The 20,593-nt window shown below is 38.6% G+C and overlaps 1 protein-coding gene across 4 annotated transcripts in view; it reads left to right on the top strand.

Annotated features, from left to right (window-relative positions):
• Positions 1 to 18,712, top strand: part of IL18R1 (interleukin 18 receptor 1) — a 43,519-nt gene extending 24,807 nt beyond the window's left edge. For 3 of the 4 annotated variants that reach the window (XM_054475741.2, XM_054475740.2, XM_054475743.2), the window contains 6 exons: positions 1,191 to 1,253; positions 4,674 to 4,794; positions 6,656 to 6,795; positions 9,851 to 10,012; positions 14,416 to 14,574; positions 16,474 to 18,712. In XM_054475741.2, coding sequence (XP_054331716.1) covers positions 1,191 to 1,253; positions 4,674 to 4,794; positions 6,656 to 6,795; positions 9,851 to 10,012; positions 14,416 to 14,574; positions 16,474 to 16,829 — 1,001 coding nt within the window. In that variant the 3' untranslated portion in view covers positions 16,830 to 18,712. The remainder of the gene's footprint in view (positions 1 to 1,190; positions 1,254 to 4,673; positions 4,795 to 6,655; positions 6,796 to 9,850; positions 10,013 to 14,415; positions 14,575 to 16,473) is intronic. The other variant, XM_054475742.2, reaches the window with a different exon arrangement.
• Positions 18,713 to 20,593: the final 1,881 nt, after the last annotated feature.

The following is a 20,593-nucleotide window of genomic DNA, read 5'->3' on the forward strand; positions in this document are numbered from 1 at the left end:
TTCCCTGGATACATCTCAGTTCCTCCTGCTTGTCTGCTGGCATTCCAGGCTTGCCCAGAGACTCCAAATCCCAGCATAACCCAGTCCTGACTCTCAGCCCTGGAGTCCACTGTGCTGGTTTCATCCTCCTGTTCTTGCTCACATATCTGCCCACTGCATTCTCCACTGCTCACTCTGGCACTGCACTTTCTGAGAGGGCTCAGGGAGGTGTGGGAGCTGCAGGAGCACTCCTGAGTCTCACTGTACTCCACTCAACCAGGCATTCTGCTTGCTGAGCACCTGCAAGTCCCAGAAGGGATGTTCTGTTCGTTGCTTGGGAATGCCCCCAAAGCAGCGGGGCTATTAGCAGGGACCAGTCCTGGTCATGAGGAAAGTTACCAATGCTGATATCAAGGCTAACAATAACTTAACTATGCACCAGTTAAAATCTATGACCACAGCTGCTCTTAGGGTTTGCAGTTGCCAGCTGCCTTAGGCAAGAACCTGCTGGGTGATGACTTACTTCATCAGATGGGGACTGAGGGGGCAGCATCACCAGATGGGGACAGAGGGGGCAGAATTTATGTGCAGTACTTCCAGTCGGGGTCAGAAGCCACTCAGGAGCAGAAGTAGAACTTGGCCTACAGGCATGAACTTAACAGTAGGGCCAGGGCCGAGGTGAGGCTCCCAGGGCACAATATTGAAGGGACACTGCTCTCAGCATCCTGCAAGGGAACGGCGGGCACCTAGAGTGTGGGTTTTCTCAACCTGTCTTGGCCCTGCACCCTGTAAATCCATCACTGGCCGGCTGAAGAGGACAGATGGAGGGAATCGAGACAAGGCAGAAAGGCTCTTCCCAGTGATTTTGCATGGTCCAACTCTTGCATGTTTGATCGTCTGGGAGTCAGGCTGCAGTGGATGGGCATCTTCCTCTGCCTTTTAGTTAAAGTGAGCAGAAGCTGCAGATTCGAGTGAGAGAAAACCAGATACAAGGTGCTTTCAACATCTCCGTCAGCATGGAGTTGATGGAGAAGGAAGCAATAACCAATATGATCTGTGACCTTTAGTTAATGCAAATAGGACTCAAGTGAATGTAAACCAGTAACTACTGGAATCTTCGTTACATGAAATGAGCATATTATCATAGATGCTTGTCTTAGAGAAGCTCAAGACAACACTAATACATTTGTCTTTTCTTTTGTCACTTCTAGATCACAGTAATATAGTTCCGGTTCTTCTTGGACCAAAGCTTAACCACGTTGCAGTGGAATTAGGTATATTTCAATATATGTATATTCTGCATTTATAAGTAGGGAACATAACAGAGTCTTCTGAGGGTAAATATGATTCATTATTGAATGACACTGGATACACATTTAGTATTTACTGAATAACATTACAAAACTAAGAAAAGGGTGCCATTTTTTGAACGTTGCCACTTTTAACCTGACTTAAAAGTGGCAACACTTTAAAGTTCAAGAGACAGTGGAACTGCCTGTGATCTGTAGACTAAAGTTTTTGTTGTGCTGTGTGTGGCTTGTCTTTCACTGTCTCTGTGGTCATTTCTAAATATGAAAATTTGGGCCAGGCACAGTGACTCACGCCTGTGATCCCAGCACTTTGGGAGGCCGAGGCAGGTGGATCACTTGAGGTCAAGAGTTCGAGACCAACCTGACCAGCATGGTGAAACCCCATCTCTACTAAAAATACAAAAATTAGCCAGGCATCGTGGCATGCACCTGTAGTCCCAGCTACTCAGGAGACTGAGGCAGGAGAATCTCTTGAACCCAGGAGGTGAGGTTGTAATAAGCTGAAATCACACCATTGCACTCCAGCCTGGGCAACAGAGCAAGACTCTATCTCAATAATAATAATAATAATAACAATACTAAATTAAAAAATTCGGTGAGAACCCTCTGGAGAGATGAGTCAAACTAATTTTGTGGTCTGAATGTTTGATTAATTGATTCACTTTGAGTCAATCAATTGACTGAATTGATTGTATATTTGGGGTTTGTCTAGATAAGCCTTATGAATCAACATGTCCAATTGAGTAATTTCTTTCAAAAGAGAAAGGAAAGAAAGAAAGGAAGAAATTCACATATGCTAAATATGCTAAGCCAGGTATCGTGCTAGGTCATTGAAATATATTATTGAATTAAATCCTCCAAGCAACACTGAGGCATGTATTCTCATTTTATGAATTAAATAATTGAAGTGCAAAAAGGCTAAGTAACTTGTCTAAAGTTAAATCACTAAAAATTGGCAAGTCTCTGTTGATTGCTTCCAAAGTCCCCACCTTATAACCACAGTTGGAGTCACAGTAGTTTATGTGACCACGTGTGCCCAGTGCAGCTGGAGTCCTATGCCATTTGTACATGAGGTTTACCTGCTTTATATTTTTATTTATTTCTGTCTTTGTCTTTATTATTTTTTCTTCTACTCAGTGGGGCTTAACTTGCACCTTTTGTTCTAGTTTGTTGACCTGAAGAGTTAGATAATTAATTTTAATTATCCTCTGGTAGTATATACATTCAAACTCCAAGTTTCCCTGTAAACACTACTTTAGCTGTTTCTCATATTTTCATTCTATTCAGTTTAAACCATTTCTTAAAATTTCCCTTGTGATTTCTTTTTCCACCAAAAAAATTGGTGTTTCTTAATTTCCAAATATTTGGTGAACTTTCTAGTTATTGTCTCTTATTGATGTCCTGTTTAGATTCATTATAGTCCAATATTATACACAGTGTCATTTCAACCTTTTGGAATTTGTAGTGACTTACTTAAGGCCCACAGTATGGTATATCTTGCTGAATGTTCCAAGTGCATCCGAAACATTTTAAAAAGAATAAATTGAATATTTTTATATCATGCATATATGATATACCAACTGTAACAGTAATTTTAAGTACACAGATGGACTAAACACCATACTGACCATATTTCAAAAAAGATCCAAATACATGCAGTTTATGAGAGACACTTATGTATAGAACAAAAAAAATGTTAGTTGGAAAAGGTATATTCTATAGGTTTTGGTTTTATTATTCTTTAAATGTCTATTTGGTTAAGTTCATGATGGTGTTGTTCAAAAAATTTATATCCTTACTAATCTTTTATCTGCTTGTTCCATGTGTTGCTGAAAGAGACGTGAATATCTCCAGCTATTATGGTCAATATGTCTCTATCTCCTTTAGTTCTGTAAATTTTTGTCTTATATAGTTTGGAGCTATCTTATATGCATACACAGATTTATGCCTGTTGAATTAACACTTTTATCATTATGAAATATCTCTCTTTATCTATCATAACACTTCCTCTCTCAATGTGTAGCTCTGTCATATGAAATAGTCACACAAGTTTTCTTTTGCTTGGAATTGGCATATTTGTCTTTTTTTAAACATCACTTTACTACTAACATTTTTTTTGTTGTTCTATACAGAAGTGTCTCTCATAAACTGCATGTATTTGGATCTTTTTAAAAATATGGTCAGTATGGTGTTTAGTCCATCTGTATATTTAAAATTACTGTTACAGTTGGTATATCATATATGCATGATATAAAAATATTCAATTTATTCTTTTTAAAATTGAATATTTTTATATCACTTTGATATAAAATTTCAACACTTTGTTGAAAATGACCATATTTCCATCCACTTGTTTATCTTTTCCTCTATTTTCTTTCAAACAGTTACAGTTTTTAATCTGCTAAATTCAGCATCTGTAGGTCTGCTTCTATTATCTGTCTTTTCTATTGATTATTGTGCACATTTTCTGTGTCTTTGTATGTCTCTTAACTTTTTATTGTTGTTGATCTTTGTGTATAAAGCAATTAAAGTGAATACAGTTTGTGTTATTTTTTCTTACAAGTAGGTAGCCTGAGAGTTGAGTATCTCAGTTGACTCAGAATTGAGTTGGGGTGGTTGGGATGTAGGTATGTTTGCTCCAATCTGTCTTCATCTCTGATAGCTGGTGAGGGAGGGGGTGCTGCAGTCATGTGTTTGATGCAGGAATTTTCTCTAATGAGACTTGCTCTCCTGATTACCATGAGACTGCAAGTGATATCATGCAGCGTTTACATCCTTTTATGCTGTCCGAGCACTTAGCAGTAATTCTGCAAGCCTGTGCAGCTGCTGAGAGCTTCACTGGATTTTCTTGTTTCTATGAGACTCTTTCTGTTTATTCCAAACCAAAGCAAATTCCTCCATGGAATGAAATGGCCACCTATCTTAGCTCACCCTAGAAAGGATCCTTCCTAAGTACACTTGTAGTTCAAAAATTTCTCTTTATTTTCTCTGCACTTTGATATCTTTAATGTTTGCTTAATTTAATTTTTTTTTTGTGATTTATCCATTTGGTTTATCTAGAAATCTCAGTGAGAGTATTGTCCTGATGCTACCTACTAAATTGTGTACTGAAAAGAAAGTACACTGATCACTCTAAGTTTTAATAGTTGATTAAAAAATAAATGTTTAAAAAGAAGCCAAATCATGTTTTGATGATGACTTGTAATTGCTACCTATTTCTTCTGCTTTATATTTTTTTTAATTTAAAGCAAGGCATATTTATTCTCTTTCTGGGATGGAGCACCATGTTTTGCTTTAGGTTAACATACATTGATTATATTGTTTTGAAACTTTTGAGAAACCTGAGTTTCAAAAATCAGAACTTTAGTTGCCAACTTTTACCAGGAAAAAATGTAAGGCTCAACTGCTCTGCTTTGCTGAATGAAGAGGATGTAATTTATTGGATGTTCGGGGAAGAAAATGGATCAGATCCTAATATACATGAAGAGAAAGAAATAAGAATTAAGTACGTATGTGTAATATATATGTCATGATATATACCATATAACAATCATATATATTATATATAACATATTAAAAACACTGGGTGGCTGATGTGTATTTTGGGCTAGTTTAAATTATAATTATAATGGACGTATTTTATAATTATAGTGGCCATACCCTAGGTGGATGGGTTATGCAGAAATGTATTGCCAAGATCTAAGCTGGAAAAGAAGGTCCATGAGAAGGCCATTGAGGGTATTTAGCATCACCTTATAAAGTAGCACTTGGTCGGTCAGGATCCAATGGGAATGGGGATTTTACTTAGCTTCTTAGAAAAGGGCAGTTGCCTAGGCCAAGCTTTTTTTTATTTTGAAAAATTTGTTAAGTTGTTTATTTTTCTAATGTGCCAAAAATGTTCCAAATGGCATGCATATTGATACTTAAATAAGCCTATATTCTTCCATTAAGGAATGGTCAGACTTATAAAAAGAATCAGTCTAAACATATAGTCACCTAAGCTTTTCTGAATGACTTTAGGTCATACTGTAATTATTCATTATTATACTGATACACTACTAAGGGTCTAGTGAGTGCTGAGCCTAAATTGTCTAGCACCTTAGCTGCACTTGTTGAGTTTTTCCTTCTGCTTCTTACACATTTTTTGGTACATTCTTTGTTACCATGCTGGCAGCTCTACATTCTTGCTGACACTTGTCTACAAGCTCTTTACACCACAAATTCTGGCTTCTTGCCTGGGAGCCGGCATGTGATTCATGCCCACTACATGTTGAATTCATTTGAACTTTGTGGATCTCCTGCCATGATATCTCATCCTCAGCCACTGGCCTCCATTTCAGTTTTGTATTTCTCCCTTTGGATAATCTCTTTCTAATTTTTAGAGGGGTAGAAAACCACAGTGAATTTCTTAGAAATGCAGCTTAAGCTACAAAAGCAGGGAGGTCTTTCTTTACAGTTGGGTGCACACACCTTTGATATCATCTGTTTTGTCCTCTTAGTGGCCTCCTGTGTTTTACTTCTGGATTTCATTGGTTTTAGATGGTTGTTATTTCTGGATGGGTGACTTAGGAACAGAATTACAGTCCAAAATGTACTTGAGGCAGTTGGAGGCTACAGTGGGGCTCTGTGTCCTGGGTCCTAGAAATCCCTGTTGCTAGGAATGTGGGCATGTGGGGCCCATGTCTGGCTGTGTTGACTGGTGTAGCTATCAGAGCCTGTCATTGGTGGGGGAAGTGGATGTCATAAGTGTTTACCCGGCATCGACCACAGGGCTACTTGAATCCTTTAAGGAAGAGAAAGAGAACGTGCTGCCAGTGGCTTTCTCAAGTCATTTTCTGACACTCATAGAACAGCTTAACTGGCACTTCTCATGTGCCTCGGGGTGCTTGAGAACAGTGTTATGTTTTTTAATGCTGAACAAATTAAATCAGTTTGTTGGATTCCATGGACAAATGTAATACGAATCTGCATCTATGCTAAACAACTTACAGCCTTGTCATAATTAGTGGGAACCACGTGGTGGAAAGAACTCCAAGTTGTTAGGAAGAGAGAAGTAGAGAAAAATAATTGAGAGACAGAATATTTTCTCATATTTTCAACTTAGCATCATGATCTTCCAGCCATTTAAACTTCAGGTAATTGACAGCACCATTACCAAATGTCCTCAGGAGGGCTGTTGCTGTCAGTTCTGATGCTCCACGGAGGAGGGGACGTTTATTATAGTCCATGCTTTAAAAGTACTGACCAGAAAGGGAAGAAATAATGCAGGCAGCATCACAGCTGCCTTCAAGCATTTTAAACATGTGAATTCCCCTCTCAAGGGTAACGAACAGAGCCTACTGCTAAACTATTTTGCCCTCTTACAGGACTTCAGAAGGCAAATGGCATGCTTCAAAAGTATTGAGAATTGAAAATATTGGTGAAAGCAATCTAAATGTTTTATATAATTGCACTGTGGCCAGCACGGGAGGCACAGACACCAAAAGCTTCATCTTGGTGAGAAAAGGTGAGAAAGATTTATTTTTGAAAGTTTTGAAACTTAGCTCATTGCTACTGAGAGACATCTCAAAGATGGCCACTTTCTCATTTTCCACACCAGAACCCAGCTCCTGAGAGGGGAAATCAGTCACCTCATGTCACAGGCATTCAGTGGGGCCCCTCTGTCTCATGATGCCAAGCAGAGAATGAAAACAAAACTCATTCACTTGCTCTCACAGTCATATTCCACCCCATGTGGAAATCGGAGGCCCTGAGGCTTGGAGATACAGATGCTGAGAGTGAGGCTCATGGGGAGGCCATCAGGACAACGCCTGCACTCAGCACTGCACCCAGAGCAGCCAGAGGGGAGTTTGCAGATCTGCGTGGGGTGAGGCCAGTGCAAACTTGGTGTGACTGCTGCTCCAGCCTGCCTCAGCAGGGTACCAGGCTCAGGGTCCTTGTGTGTGCTCATTCATTCATTGCCTCCTGGACTTGGCAAGCAGGCCATTGATAGTCCTGATCTGTGGGCTCTTAAAGTTTTTCAGTGCTCACCTGATGGAGGGCCCCAGGGTCGCCATCCCTTTCCTCCACGAAAGTAGCACAGCCCAGGGCCTTCAGCCCAGTAGCTGCTCAGAAATGGCTGTGACTGGAGCCAGAAAGCTGTGATTTCCAGTTGTCACCTCATTCACTGTTCATTCCCAGGCTCCACCATCAACTCTCTGGATATATAGAGAAAGGTCAAGATCTGCAAGAGAGAGAGAAAGGGAGAGAGACAGAGACTAACACACCCAGAGACAGACAGAGATGGAGACAGACAGACACAGAGAGAGGAGAAAGAGAGATACATGAGATGGAGGGACAGAGACAAACAGACAACTCTAGAGAGATGAAGACAGAAAGAGAGAGAGACAGAGACACAGAGAGACAGAGAAATGAGAGAGACAAGGAGAGACACAGAGACAGAGGAACAGAGAAAGAGGGAGATAAAGAGGCAGAGACATGAAGGGATGCAAAGACAGAGAAATGAGAGCAAAACAGACAGAGAGACAGAGTAAGGGAGAGATACACACAGACAAACACAAACATGCAGAGACAGCCACACACACAGACTGGGCCTTGGCTTTGTGAGAAACGGAAGGAATGGAACAGGAAGAGCACAAAGGCTGGAAACCCCCTCCAGCTGGGCTATCCTGGTGCCCAGGGGCAGCTCCCCCAGCACACATGTTTTAGAGCCGCCTCTCTACCATATGCACTCATAACAACAGCTCACATCCCATACATGTTAATTACATGACAGGATCTGGGTGAAGTTCCTCCCGTGATCTCATCCAGTCTTAACGACAAGCTTTAAAGAGGTGAAGAAACTTGCCCAGGGTCACACAGCAGGTGAAGGTATTGAAACTCAGACCTGATTAAATCTGGAATCTGTGTTCTTACCTTCCGCAGGGCTTGTCGCCTGTGGTCTTCCACCCCTGTGTGATTGCCTGTGCTGTGGTCCACTCACTTGTGAGGGAGCGGGGCTCAAATCTTTGTTGGACCATCGCCCGGCCAGGCTTTCCTGGGGCCTGCTCACCACCAGTCGCCTCTCCTCTCTTAGAACAGGGCAGGACTGTCCTATTCCTGCCCTAGATGCTTCTGGCCAGTCAGTTCTGCTGCAGCTTTCACAAATGTAGGCTTAGAAATTGGGGCTCAAACCCACCATTATCCCGTGCCAATGTGTGCGTGTGTGTTTGTGGAAATGTGTGACACAGTTATGACTATGCAGTCCTTTCAAAGGTACAGGAGCCCCAGACCCTGGATCTGTTCAGAGTTCACTATTAAGCAATATTAGCTGCTTACCTGAATCCTAAAGATAGTAGAAAGATATGGAAAGATAATTTCTAAAAATTGCACAGAGGGCAAAAGTTTTAAGCACGTTTATGCTCATTGACCTAGAGATGCCCCCACCATTACAATCTATTTTAAGAAAAGAATTAGAAATATGGATAAATATATATGCATTTTTGTATATGTATATACATATATGCATGTATATATACGCATATTTGCAAATGTATATGCATATACATACATGGTTACACATTTGTATAAATATACATGTATACACTTATACATATAAAATGTACTGTAACTTTATGTCTACTTACTAAAAATTGCAATCAATCTAAATATTAGGATACTATGAATTATAATTTTAATGGCCTACTGAAATGCTCATAATATAATATTCAGAAATAATGAGTGATTACCATATGATCTCAGTTAACTAAAAACTTTAAGAGACAAAAAGAAAATATTTAAGAGACAAATAGAAGGAAATATTCTATCATGTTAACACAGCCTTCACCACATTGTGATTTGTTGTTAAAAATTACTTTATTCTTTTTATTCCTCTGTATTATCTTAGATTGTCCATAATAAGCATAAACGGAATCAATCTAGAAAATGTATTTTTTTCCAAATGATACTTTTATACAAAGGATTTGCTAAAATTCCAAGAGCTGTGTGCTGTATTAACTACTTTTTGTGTAATATTTCATTTAACCTTCCCTAAAGGAGAAACCTTGTAAGTGAAGCAGAAACTGTGAGTATCTTCATTTTACAGATGAAGGTACAAAGGTTTAAGGGCATTCACGATTTTTCCTACAATACAAAATAATTGATGGAGCCCGGCTGCAAACCCAGACAAATGTCAATCCAGCGCTCTCTCTCTTCTCTCAAAACTATGCACCTCAACACACTTGCTAAGATTTCTGTGAGTCCCTATATATTTCAGCCCAGTATCTCCTCACCCCAGAAATCTGATTTCCACAGGTACGGATAGAATACACTACTGTGAAATGTTTTCACTTCAGGTCTCTAAATATCCGTGTATACATTTTTATTCTTTAAAAATCTGAGTAGAAATATCACTACTCCAGACTAAAGGCAGCAATGTGGAGTCACTCAGTGGACTGTGTCAGCACGTGGGTTGGCAACTACTGCATTAGTGTTAACAGTAAAAATAGACAAGCACGTGATGATGGACAACACTGGTAAGATTTCTTGATTATTTTCTTTTCCTTTTTCCCTTTCTTTTCTAGCAGACATGGCTGATATCCCAGGCCACGTCTTCACAAGAGGAATGATCATAGCTGTTTTGATCTTGGTGGCAGTAGTGTGCCTAGTGACTGTGTGCATCATTTATAGAGTTGACTTGGTTCTATTTTATAGACATTTAACGAGAAGAGATGAAACATTAACAGGTAACGCATATAATGCTGGAATTTCTTACCTTATGTTCTCATTAAGAAATCAGATAAATAGACATAAATCTTCATCTTATTGTGACGATATTGTAGAATTAATCTGTGGGAGAGGTTTTCTATGGGAAATATTGTTCTGCCTGTACCATCCATTATGAATGTTGTTTGTGTCTTCTTTTCTTGTGCTTACTTACGTGTTGCCCAAAATTGTTGTGATTGTCTCGTGTATGTATGTCATAGCCTCCTAAATGCCCTGGGAGATGCTCGGGCCCAGGAACTGTATATCTGGGTGTCCCTGTGCAAGCATCACCTAGGTATCTTTATAGTACATACACTCAGTAAAGTTGCTTTAAGTTAGATTGAATTGTCCTATCGCTCATTAATTCAATCTGGCAAAGGAGGCTTACATAACTGACGTGTAAGAACCCCCAGCTGGCCGGGCGCGATGGCTCACGCCTGTAATCCCAGCACTTTGGGAGGCCGAGACCGGCAGATCACGAGGTCAGGAGATCCAGACCATCCTGGCTAACAGAGTGAAACCCCGTCTCTACTAAAAATACAAAAAATTAGCCGGGCGTGGTGGTGGGAGCCTGTAGTCCCAGCTACTCAGGAGGCTGAGGCAGGAGAATGGCGTGAACCCAGGAGGTGGAGCTTGCAGTGAGCCGAGATCGCGCCGCTGCGCTCCAGCCTGGGCAACAAAGCAAGACTCCGTCTCAAAAAAAAAAAAAAAAAGAAAAAAAGAAAAAAAGAACCCCGAGCTGGAAGCCAAATGATCTGGGTTCATGTGTCCTAGATCTGCCAGTTTTTATCTGCTACTATGTCGACCCGCTGGCTCTATGCCTCAGTTTCCTTATACTTAAAGGTGACCAGAAGTCCTCAAGTTTCCAGATAATTACTAATTTAAAGGAAGTCAGTCTAATTCATTGCACTTGATTTTGTTTTGCATGTGTGTGTTTGCAGGAAAAAAACCTTTACAGAGTTCAAAACCCAAAATGTCTATGAAATTATACCTCAGAAGCCCCCCTTCCAGCCTGGTCCTGGATCTATGATTCCCACCCCTCATTGACAGCACATCTGACCAAATATCAATATAGATTCTTATTACACACCTCCTTTTAAAAAGAACAAATCCTGGCTTAATATGCACACTCTTTTCAACTTTGCTCTCTTATACCTTAGACACACTTGCATGCTACTTTACAAAGAAGTCCCTCATTTTTTAGGGCCACACAGTATTTTATTTGTGCAGAGCTACCACTGTTTATTTAGTCTCCTTTAGTTGGACATTTGGCTTGTTTCCAATCTTTTGTTATTACAAAAATGCTGCAATGGGCAGCTTTGTACATTCATCGTTTCATATGTATGCAGTAGGTCTGAAAGAAAAATTCTCCAAAATGGAATTTCTAGAGTACAAGAAGGAGACACGGCCATTATTTTGCTAGATACTGTCAATTCACCCTCCCTACTGCCTTCAAAAGATGACAGCAAATTTTTTCCCATAACCTTACCCACAATCATCTGGAGTTGTGCCAATCTGATAGGTGAAAAGTTGTATCTAAGTTATATTTTAATTTGCATTTCCTTTACTATGCAAGAGAATCAGCAACTTTTCATTTGCATAAGGCTCAGTTGTATTTCCTTTCTCAACACACCCATTCATATCTTTTGCCTATTGTTCCATGGGACGATGGCTTCATTTTGCATATTTATTTCTAGGAGCTATTTATATTTTAGGGAGTTTAGCCTATTATCTATAATATGAAATGCAAATATTCCCAGGCTGTAATTTGTCTTTTGACTTTGCTTATAGTGGTGTGCTATATAAAAGACTTTTTGAAAAACATACTCAAATATATCTTTTTTGCTTTCTGGATTTGGGATCATAAGTAAAACAGCCTTCTTAACCTCAAGTTATACAGAAATTATATTAGTTCCTCTGAGATTTTTATAGGTTTAGTTTTCACATTTAGAACTTTAAATTGAACAATATAAAATTAGCAAGGTTAGTGAATTTAGCTTTGAGCCTGCATGTGCAGGTGTGATTTTGCTATGGGGAGACATGATGCTGCAACAAACGGGGAAATCTGTGTTTGATATTTTCTGAATGGTCTCTGTTTGCATAGGCCAGTGTTTGTCTTCAAATAAACATTGACTAGCTCCTCTCTTTCTGACTTTCTGGAGTTAAGATTTCTTTTCTTCTTCTCCAGTTGTGTTTGACATGATTTGCAGGTAATTTTTTCAATTCACACTTCTTAACTGTCAATATGGCAGTGCAGAGATATTTAGAGACATGCTCTAAATCACTTCCATTAAATTATGGTCCACGAACAAATGCAGTCCATGAAAAGGACAGAAATGGAGATATAAGTATGCAAATAAAAACTTTTATCATAATTTAATACTGCTGCAATATCTAAGAAAGTGTTCAGTATTGCTTTCTGAAGGATTGGAAATGAAACTAATCAATCAACAACAACAAAAAAAGGCAAATTTAAATTAAAACATGGTCATTCACCAAGCATAGTTTGAGGAACATTTGTTTAACTTACTCCTTGAAGTCCCAAATATCCATTTTGAATTATAATTTCTTTTATAATTTTCCTTTATGTTTGAATATAGAGAACAAAAAATTACCATTAGCCTTCAAATTCCTTTCTTTGAACATTTTACTCTGTCAATTCTCAAATCCCCTAAACCTTTTACTACCTGGATTTAAAATAAATTGTAATAAAATTAGCAGATTTATATTAAAAGAATTGCTTAAAATAAGGAATTTGAAAGCAATTAATAGTTGAAAAGCTAATTTTTCATAGGTAAGAGCAAAGCTAGACAATTTAATTGTCTTACATGTTGGTGTCTGTTTTGCCACTGACACAGTGACAATCCCAGTGGAAGCACTAGCTCTTACTTAACTAATAAGTAGTTATATTTGATAGCAGTTTAAGAAAAGTATGTGGGGGACCTACTTACTGATTAATAACTGGTTTTAGTTTTACCAACATTTCATACCTTTGATATTTATGTAAGCCTGAAATTTTTACCAACATTTTTCATCTTTCAATGCATGCAATTCTGCAAAGCAATTGCTTTAAATCAACAATAGGTTCTAACCCAAACTGCTGAACAGAATGCTGTAGGAAGAACTGAAGAAGCTTTTGCCAGAAGCAGAAAGTGTTGTTTGGTGACCATGAGTGCTATGGAGGATGTTGGGCTGGGCTGTTGAGCATAAATGATGGCACCATGAGAGACACAGATCTAGAATAGTTTTATCCTATTAGATTTTAATAAGGAATGCAATTATATGTAGCCTTTAACTCAGTAGCAAATTCATTAATCCCAATAATATACCATGCATAAATCTTACCTGTCTGCCATCGTCTGCCATCAAAACAATTGTCATGGGATAAAGGTAGACCACTCCCCACTGCTTTCCTTCTTTCTCTACAGATCCCAATTAGCATCCATTGCATTTTTTAGGACCTGATTCAAAATTTCCTCCTTTCAGAAAGCATGTCCATCGGGATCACTCTTTATTCTCTGGCCGGGTTATTTTGTCTGTGAGTTTTGTTAGGTGTTTTTGTTGTTGTTGTTTTTGTTGTTGTGCTATTTTTCTTCTGTTAATGTGCTGTCTGTAACTTTTTCCAACTTGTTGCATGCATCTGCTCTGCTTTTTAGGATAGATTGGATGAAGCTAGAAGAGACAGTGGTATCATGTTTTAATTACCCAGTTAGGAGCATGGTCTTTGTTATTTAGGAGACATTTCCTCCTGAATTTGTTCTGTTAGCCATCTGAGTACTGCTCCATTGTCAGAAATCAAATAGGAGCAGATGTTACCATCAGTGAAAATCATCAATAGATCAGAAGTTTTCCTTTTGACATCTATATTCTATAATATTTAAAAATATCATAGCATGTTTTCCTGTAGCATATTATTTCATTCACCTCTATTGTTTTTCCCCACATTCCAGTGTAAACTGCTCTGCTTCTCTCTTCACCTTCTTGGGGGTCTTTTTTGAGCATAGAAATTGTGATGGTGGTAGAATTAAATGATATGAGTAAACCAGGGTGAGATTTTCTTTCCACTCCTGGAATGAGGGCACCTTTGGGCTCTTGGCCTTCTAAGGAACTTAAAGACTTAAGTTCTTTTAGTGCTAGGATCTATGGCTTATATATCTCTCTATTCCTCTATGCTGTCAAGCAGTGAGATCTTAAAGTAGATGCTTAAAAACACATTGGTTAATTGGTTGCTTGGTTAGCATGGGAGATTTAAATATAAACAACTTCATATATAATTTTTCTTTTTCAAGGATTCTATACTCATTACTTATGACATTCACTTAAGTTCGTACTTAAATAAAATTTTATTTACACATGAATTAAAAGAATCAATCTTACCTCCTAGATGGAAAAACATATGATGCTTTTGTGTCTTACCTAAAAGAATGCCGACCTGAAAATGGAGAGGAGCACACCTTCGCTGTGGAGATTTTGCCCAGGGTGTTGGAGAAACATTTTGGGTATAAGTTATGCATATTTGAAAGGGATGTAGTGCCTGGAGGAGGTAAGATGGAATGCCAGACAGAAAAATATTCGAGATAGTTTCTTTTTAAAAAATGAATGAGCTAGCCCCCAGATAGCTATTCCATTTTCCTTAAAAACAAATGAATAAGGTCCTTTAAGCCAGAGATAACCAGGTGAGTCAACAGTCGATAGTGAGGAAACAAACTACTGAGCTTCCAATAGTCTCTTCTCTTGGGCTCTGTTCTTTGTGCTTCATGGTTCTCTGAAACTTTGGGAAAGGGAGAGGGCGTTTCCTTTTCAGAACCGGATCCAGAGCTGGCGTTATCATGAAGCATTTATTTAGAAATGACCTACGGTGAGAATATCTGTACCTCAGCAGCAGTTCCTAATTTAACATGTGATGTGTGGACTAGTTAATGCTCACTAGTAACTCTTACTAGAAATAAACACGGGTTAATTATTACTAGAAAATGCACAGGTTTTTATCGTGTTGATATTGGTGATGAAATTTAAGTAGAAAATAGGAAAATTGAAAAGGGAAAAAATAACAGGAAAGCAGTGATCCCCATCAGATCATAGCTATGAAATTCAATGTTCTTTTTATTAATATAGGAATACAAATGGTCACGGTGCATATATTAAAGCAAATTACCGCAATTTTTTTTTTAAATGAGTAACTTTTTTAGATTTTCTCTGAAGTATTCAGAACAAACATTTAAAATCTGGTGTCAAATTATTCTGGATACTGATGCTTAAAAAACAAAACAAAAGTTTTATTATTACCATCATTCATGTATTAATCTAATATCTATTGGATACTATTCCTGTGCCAAGTTGTGAACTAGGCATCAAAGATATAACAGTGAGAAAGAAATAGTTACATTCCCCCCCATATTACAAATTAGAAGGGAAAATATTGTTAACTTACACTACTGTTTAGTAATAAACAACTTGTCAAAAAATATGCCAGATTATCAGATGCATACATTGTGGTATTTTTGGATAGCAGTTCTTTGCATCTAAGAAGGCATATTGTTACTTAGAAAGCATTTATTCTGGGCCATACATCAATTTTACTATATTTCCGTTATTTTCTAGGGATCTTTCTTGAAAACAGATTTATTCTTAATTCATAAATAAAAATAATGTTCGAATATTCAGTTGTAATTAGGTTTGGTTAAACATCTATTTGAGAACAGTGAGAGGTCTAGAACAGGGGTTGGCAATTTACCAGCCACGGGTTCCATCACACCTGCAACCCTTATTGAAACACAGCCACGCACATTGGTTTACCTGTCGCCTGTGTCTGCATCTGAGCTACAACAACAGAATTGAGTAGTTGTGACAAAGACAGTGTGACCTGCAAAGCCTAACACGTTTACTATCTGGCCCTTTGCAGAAAAAGTTTGCCAACCCCTGGTCTAAAATAATGGATGGTTTTGTTTTATTGTGCCTTTTTGTCTTTCAATTTTTAAATTCTGATTTTAGCATGCTCTTTTCTGCTTGAGGAGAAGCAGGATAGTATACTAGTTAGAAAAATGTATTCCACTTGGGTTTAGATTCTGATTCTGCCATTTACTAGCTGTGTGACTCTGGGCAGGTTACTTAACCACTCTGTGCTCTGGCTTCCTTGTCTGTTAAATGGAGGTGATAACAGTATCTTCTCTGTAGGGTATTGTGATGATTAAATGAGTTAATATACAAAAAACATTTAAAATAAGGTATGGTACAGAATAAGTGCTAAGTAGGTGTTCATTATTATTGTTACCTAGCGATTTTTTAATAAGCATATAAAATTGAGAACAAATGGTTTGTCTTAAAGAAAAACTTATTAGTGAGGTTAGGAGTTAATATAAAATAAGACTGTGCAAAATGACTTTTATCTCATGTTCCCCCTTTCAGTTATCTTAAATTAATATGGGTTATCTTGCATTTTCAGCTGTTGTTGATGAAATCCACTCACTGATAGAGAAAAGCCGAAGACTAATCATCGTCCTAAGTAAAAGTTATATGTCTAATGAGGTCAGGTATGAACTTGAAAGTGGACTTCATGAAGCATTGGTGGAAAGAAAAATTAAAATAATCTTAATTGAATTTACACCTGTTACTGACTTCACATTCTTGCCCCAATCACTAAAGCTTTTGAAATCTCACAGAGTTCTGAAATGGAAGGCCAATAAGTCTCTTTCTTATAACTCAAGGTTCTGGAAGAATCTTCTTTACTTAATGCCTGCAAAAACAGTCAAGCCAGGTAGAGAGGAATCGGAAGTCTTGCCTGTTCTTTCAGAGTCTTAATTTTCAGAAACACTGAATGCCAAAAAGAACTCGAGATATTCTGGGGACTGAGTGTATGAACCAGTTCATAACAAAGGCTGTGACTCAAAATATTTAACTCTGTAAAAATCCTGCACACAGTTTGAAGATGAAACTTGTCATTAGGTTGGCAGGAATAAGACTAAAGATTGCGCCGGGGGCTGTGGTCACGTGCTCTCAGAAGACCTGGAATTCAAAAGAAATGGAGCTCTTCTTTTTCTCCCTCTTTCATAACTGGATGCAGCTGCTCATACTCAATCCCATATTCAGCAAGTTTGAAGCCGGTCATGATGCAAAGTAACCTATGCCCTACAAAAAGGGTGCATCTTTAAAAGTTTTAATGCCAGTGCTTAATTTGAATGAGGGGATTTTAAGTGCCTGAAGAGGCATTTTCTAGGGACCAGTGAGTGACTGAGTAACTGAAATGCTGCTTTCACTCCCTAACACCATGGATCTGGTGTGCATAGGATGTGGGAGGAGGGGCTGGCAGGACTGCCTTCAGAGCCTGCGGGGCCTCAGCCTCAGGATGCATTTAATGTATCCCGGCCACAGTTGCAGCCAACAGTTCTTGAAAGCTCAGTAGGGCCCTGCAACGCAGAGCCTGCTTATGTGGATCTATTTATGGGAACTTCTTAAAAGGACCCCAGAATAGCTCTTTATCTTTCACAAGAGACACAAATTCTAATTTAGTTAATTATCTGGGCCTTTCACTTTTGATGCTGTGAAATATTTGTTGATTTTGTGTGAATGTTTATATCAAAATGTTTGCCAAGTTGTATTCGCCATTGAATAGCAAAAAACTGATAGTTACTCGCTTGTTTTTTAAAAATTACATATTAAAAATGCCCTTGGCATAAGGCAGCATGGTGTGGCAGTTAAGAGATGGGCTGTGCAGCCCATCCTGAGCTCCAGTCCTGAGTTTGCTACTTACTTCTGTGGCCTCTGGAACCTTATCCAACCTCTTGGTGCTTCAGTTCCCTCATCTGTGAAATTAGAATTTATAATAATTGTACCTACCTCCCAGGGGTAACTAAATGAATAAATATAATAAAGTACTTACAGTGGTTCCTGACACAGACTCAGCACTCCGTCAGTGTTGCCGTGTCTATTTTTATTATCATTATTAATGATTACTTAGATCAATTATTTAGCAGTGGACTAATGGAAGCTACAGAGCAGGGAAGGGAAGCAGATCTAGGGAGGAAGTCAGTTTTGATTTGAGGAAGTTTGCACATGTAGAGAGGCATATTGGAGAAGCATATCCAGAGGGCAAGAGATATCTCTCCATTGAACATCTGCCTCTTTTGAGGTTGGAAGACACATGTCTTACTCCCTAAAGGGAGCCCAGCACTGGGAGCCTTCTTGATGATCTCAAAAATAATAGCTATTCAGAAAATCACCAAGTGACTGTGAAACCGTCAGTTTAGAAGGCTGGTTAGAACACGTGGGAGCAACATGAATGTTCTACAAAAGTTTAAAGCAGAGATTGTTTCAAATAGATGTAGTAGATATTACTGAAAACCAAAAAAGAGTGAGATTGTCAGTGTAAGAATGTGGTTTAATGTTTGTAGTGCTTACAATTTTGTGTACCAACTGGATGGCTAAAAAGGATAAAATAATTTAACTAATAGCTCATATTTTATGTGTGAAAACATGTTAGTGAACATATATAATCAAAATAGATTTCATTGCTATTGCATAGTCTCTAATACATAGAGTGATTTTGCTTTTCTCTTTTATTATACTTGCTTTAAAATACTTGAAATATATTTTGTATTAAATGCATTTCAAGTTAAATGTCTTAAATGTATACATTAGATGTGTGCTTTAAAATGCATAAAATACATTGAAATACATTAATGAACCATTAGTCTAATGCCTTTATTTTTGAAATGTCATGACATCTTTTTCACTTACTTTAAGATTCCAATTCCTCATTCTCAACATAGACTCCTACCTGTTTTAATAGAATATGGGCCATTCAAAATGAATTCATGCACCTCTCTCTTTCAGCGAGACAGAAAGTTAACAAGGATACCCAGGAATTGAACTCAGCTCTGCACCAAGCGGACCTAATAGACATCTACAGAACTCTCCACCCCAAATCAACAGAATGTACATTCTTTTCAGCACCACACCACACCTATTCCAAAATTGACCACATAGTTGGAAGTAAAGCTCTCCTCAGCAAATGTAAAAGAACAGAAATTATAACAAACTGTCTCTCAGACCACAGTGCAATCAAACTAGAACTCAGGATCAAGAAACTCACTCAAAACCGCTCAACTACATGGAAACTGAACAACCTGCTCCTGAATGACTATTGGGTACATAACGAAATGAAGGCAGAAATAAAGATGTTCTTTGAAACCAACGAGAACAAAGACACAACATACCAGAATCTCTGGGACACATTCAAAGCAGTGTGTAGAGGGAAATTTATAGCACTAAATGCCCACAAGAGAAAGCAGGAAAGATCCAAAATTGACACCCTAACATCACAATTAAAAGAACCAGAAAAGCAAGAGCAAACACATTCAAAAGCTAGCAGAAGGCAAGAAATAACTAAGATCTGAGCAGAACTGAAGGAAATAGAGACACAAAAAACCCTTCAAAAAATTAATGAATCCAGGAGCTGGTTTTTTAAATGTCAAATTGCCTTGCACATACCTTCTTATTTCACACCTTCCATCCAGGAGCAAAATAATTCTCTTCTGTTTCTCACAAGCCACTCAATACTAAACACAGGGACTTATACATGGTAAGTCTTCACATGTCAGTTAATTAATGGGCGTATTTTAAAATTCTGGTTTAAACATCCCCAACCAGGACCAACAAATAACTTTTCAGGTATAAAACAGCTTTTTTTTCCATGGTTCAGATGCCCTTAAACTGTGAAGTCTATTTTAGAGAATCAGCACAACTACTTTTCTAGGGCACGTGAAGAAACCCCTCCTACATGTCTGTCATGTCCTAGAAGCATTTACTCATTAGAGCTATATCCTCTCAAAGCAGTGAGAAGCCTTAGGCCCCACATATTCCAAACCCAGGAACTTGAGGCACGGTAAGTCCAGGGACTTGGTCACAGTTGCGCACGAGCAGTCTGACCACGTTGGCACAGGACAGCGTACGGCCTCCTCTTGGAGATGAGCATCTTGGAGGCTGCAGGCACTTTTCTGGGGCCGACAATTTTCTAAGAGGGCCTAGGGCAGGGGCCTGCGGAGGGGAAGTGGGCTGTCTAGGACTGGCTCTGAGGAGGAAAAGAGAGTGAGAGGGATGCTCAGGATTCCTTATAAGCCATTAAAAAAAATAGGCATTCAAGTTCAGTGCAGAGTGAAAGAGCACACTTGATGGAGCACATCCGCCGACTGTGGCCCCTCCTGAGATACAGGGAGTTAGAACCCCCTTGTGTTTAATAATTAATAGTGAACATGTTAACTGACTTTCAAATAGTGGCTTGGGAGTCTTGGGGTTCTTCAGAGGTGACTCAGGGACCATCCTGGATGGTGGAATGGAAAACTGGAGAACGTGGGAGCTGGGCTCCTGGATCTTCCCTTTCACCTCACTGCTCACACCCCCTCCATATACCACAACTAGAACCACACTGCTTTTATCCATGTTGTATGTTGAGGACTCACATAACATTTTATTTAACACAACAGAATACTTCTGAGGAGGTCATGGTTTAGATACAACAAATATAATTCTCTCTAGCCAGTTTAAACAGAAATCATTACAGAATTATT

Source organism: Pongo pygmaeus, chromosome 12, assembly GCF_028885625.2.
Source record: "Pongo pygmaeus isolate AG05252 chromosome 12, NHGRI_mPonPyg2-v2.0_pri, whole genome shotgun sequence".
NCBI classification, from domain to species: domain Eukaryota; kingdom Metazoa; phylum Chordata; class Mammalia; order Primates; family Hominidae; genus Pongo; species Pongo pygmaeus.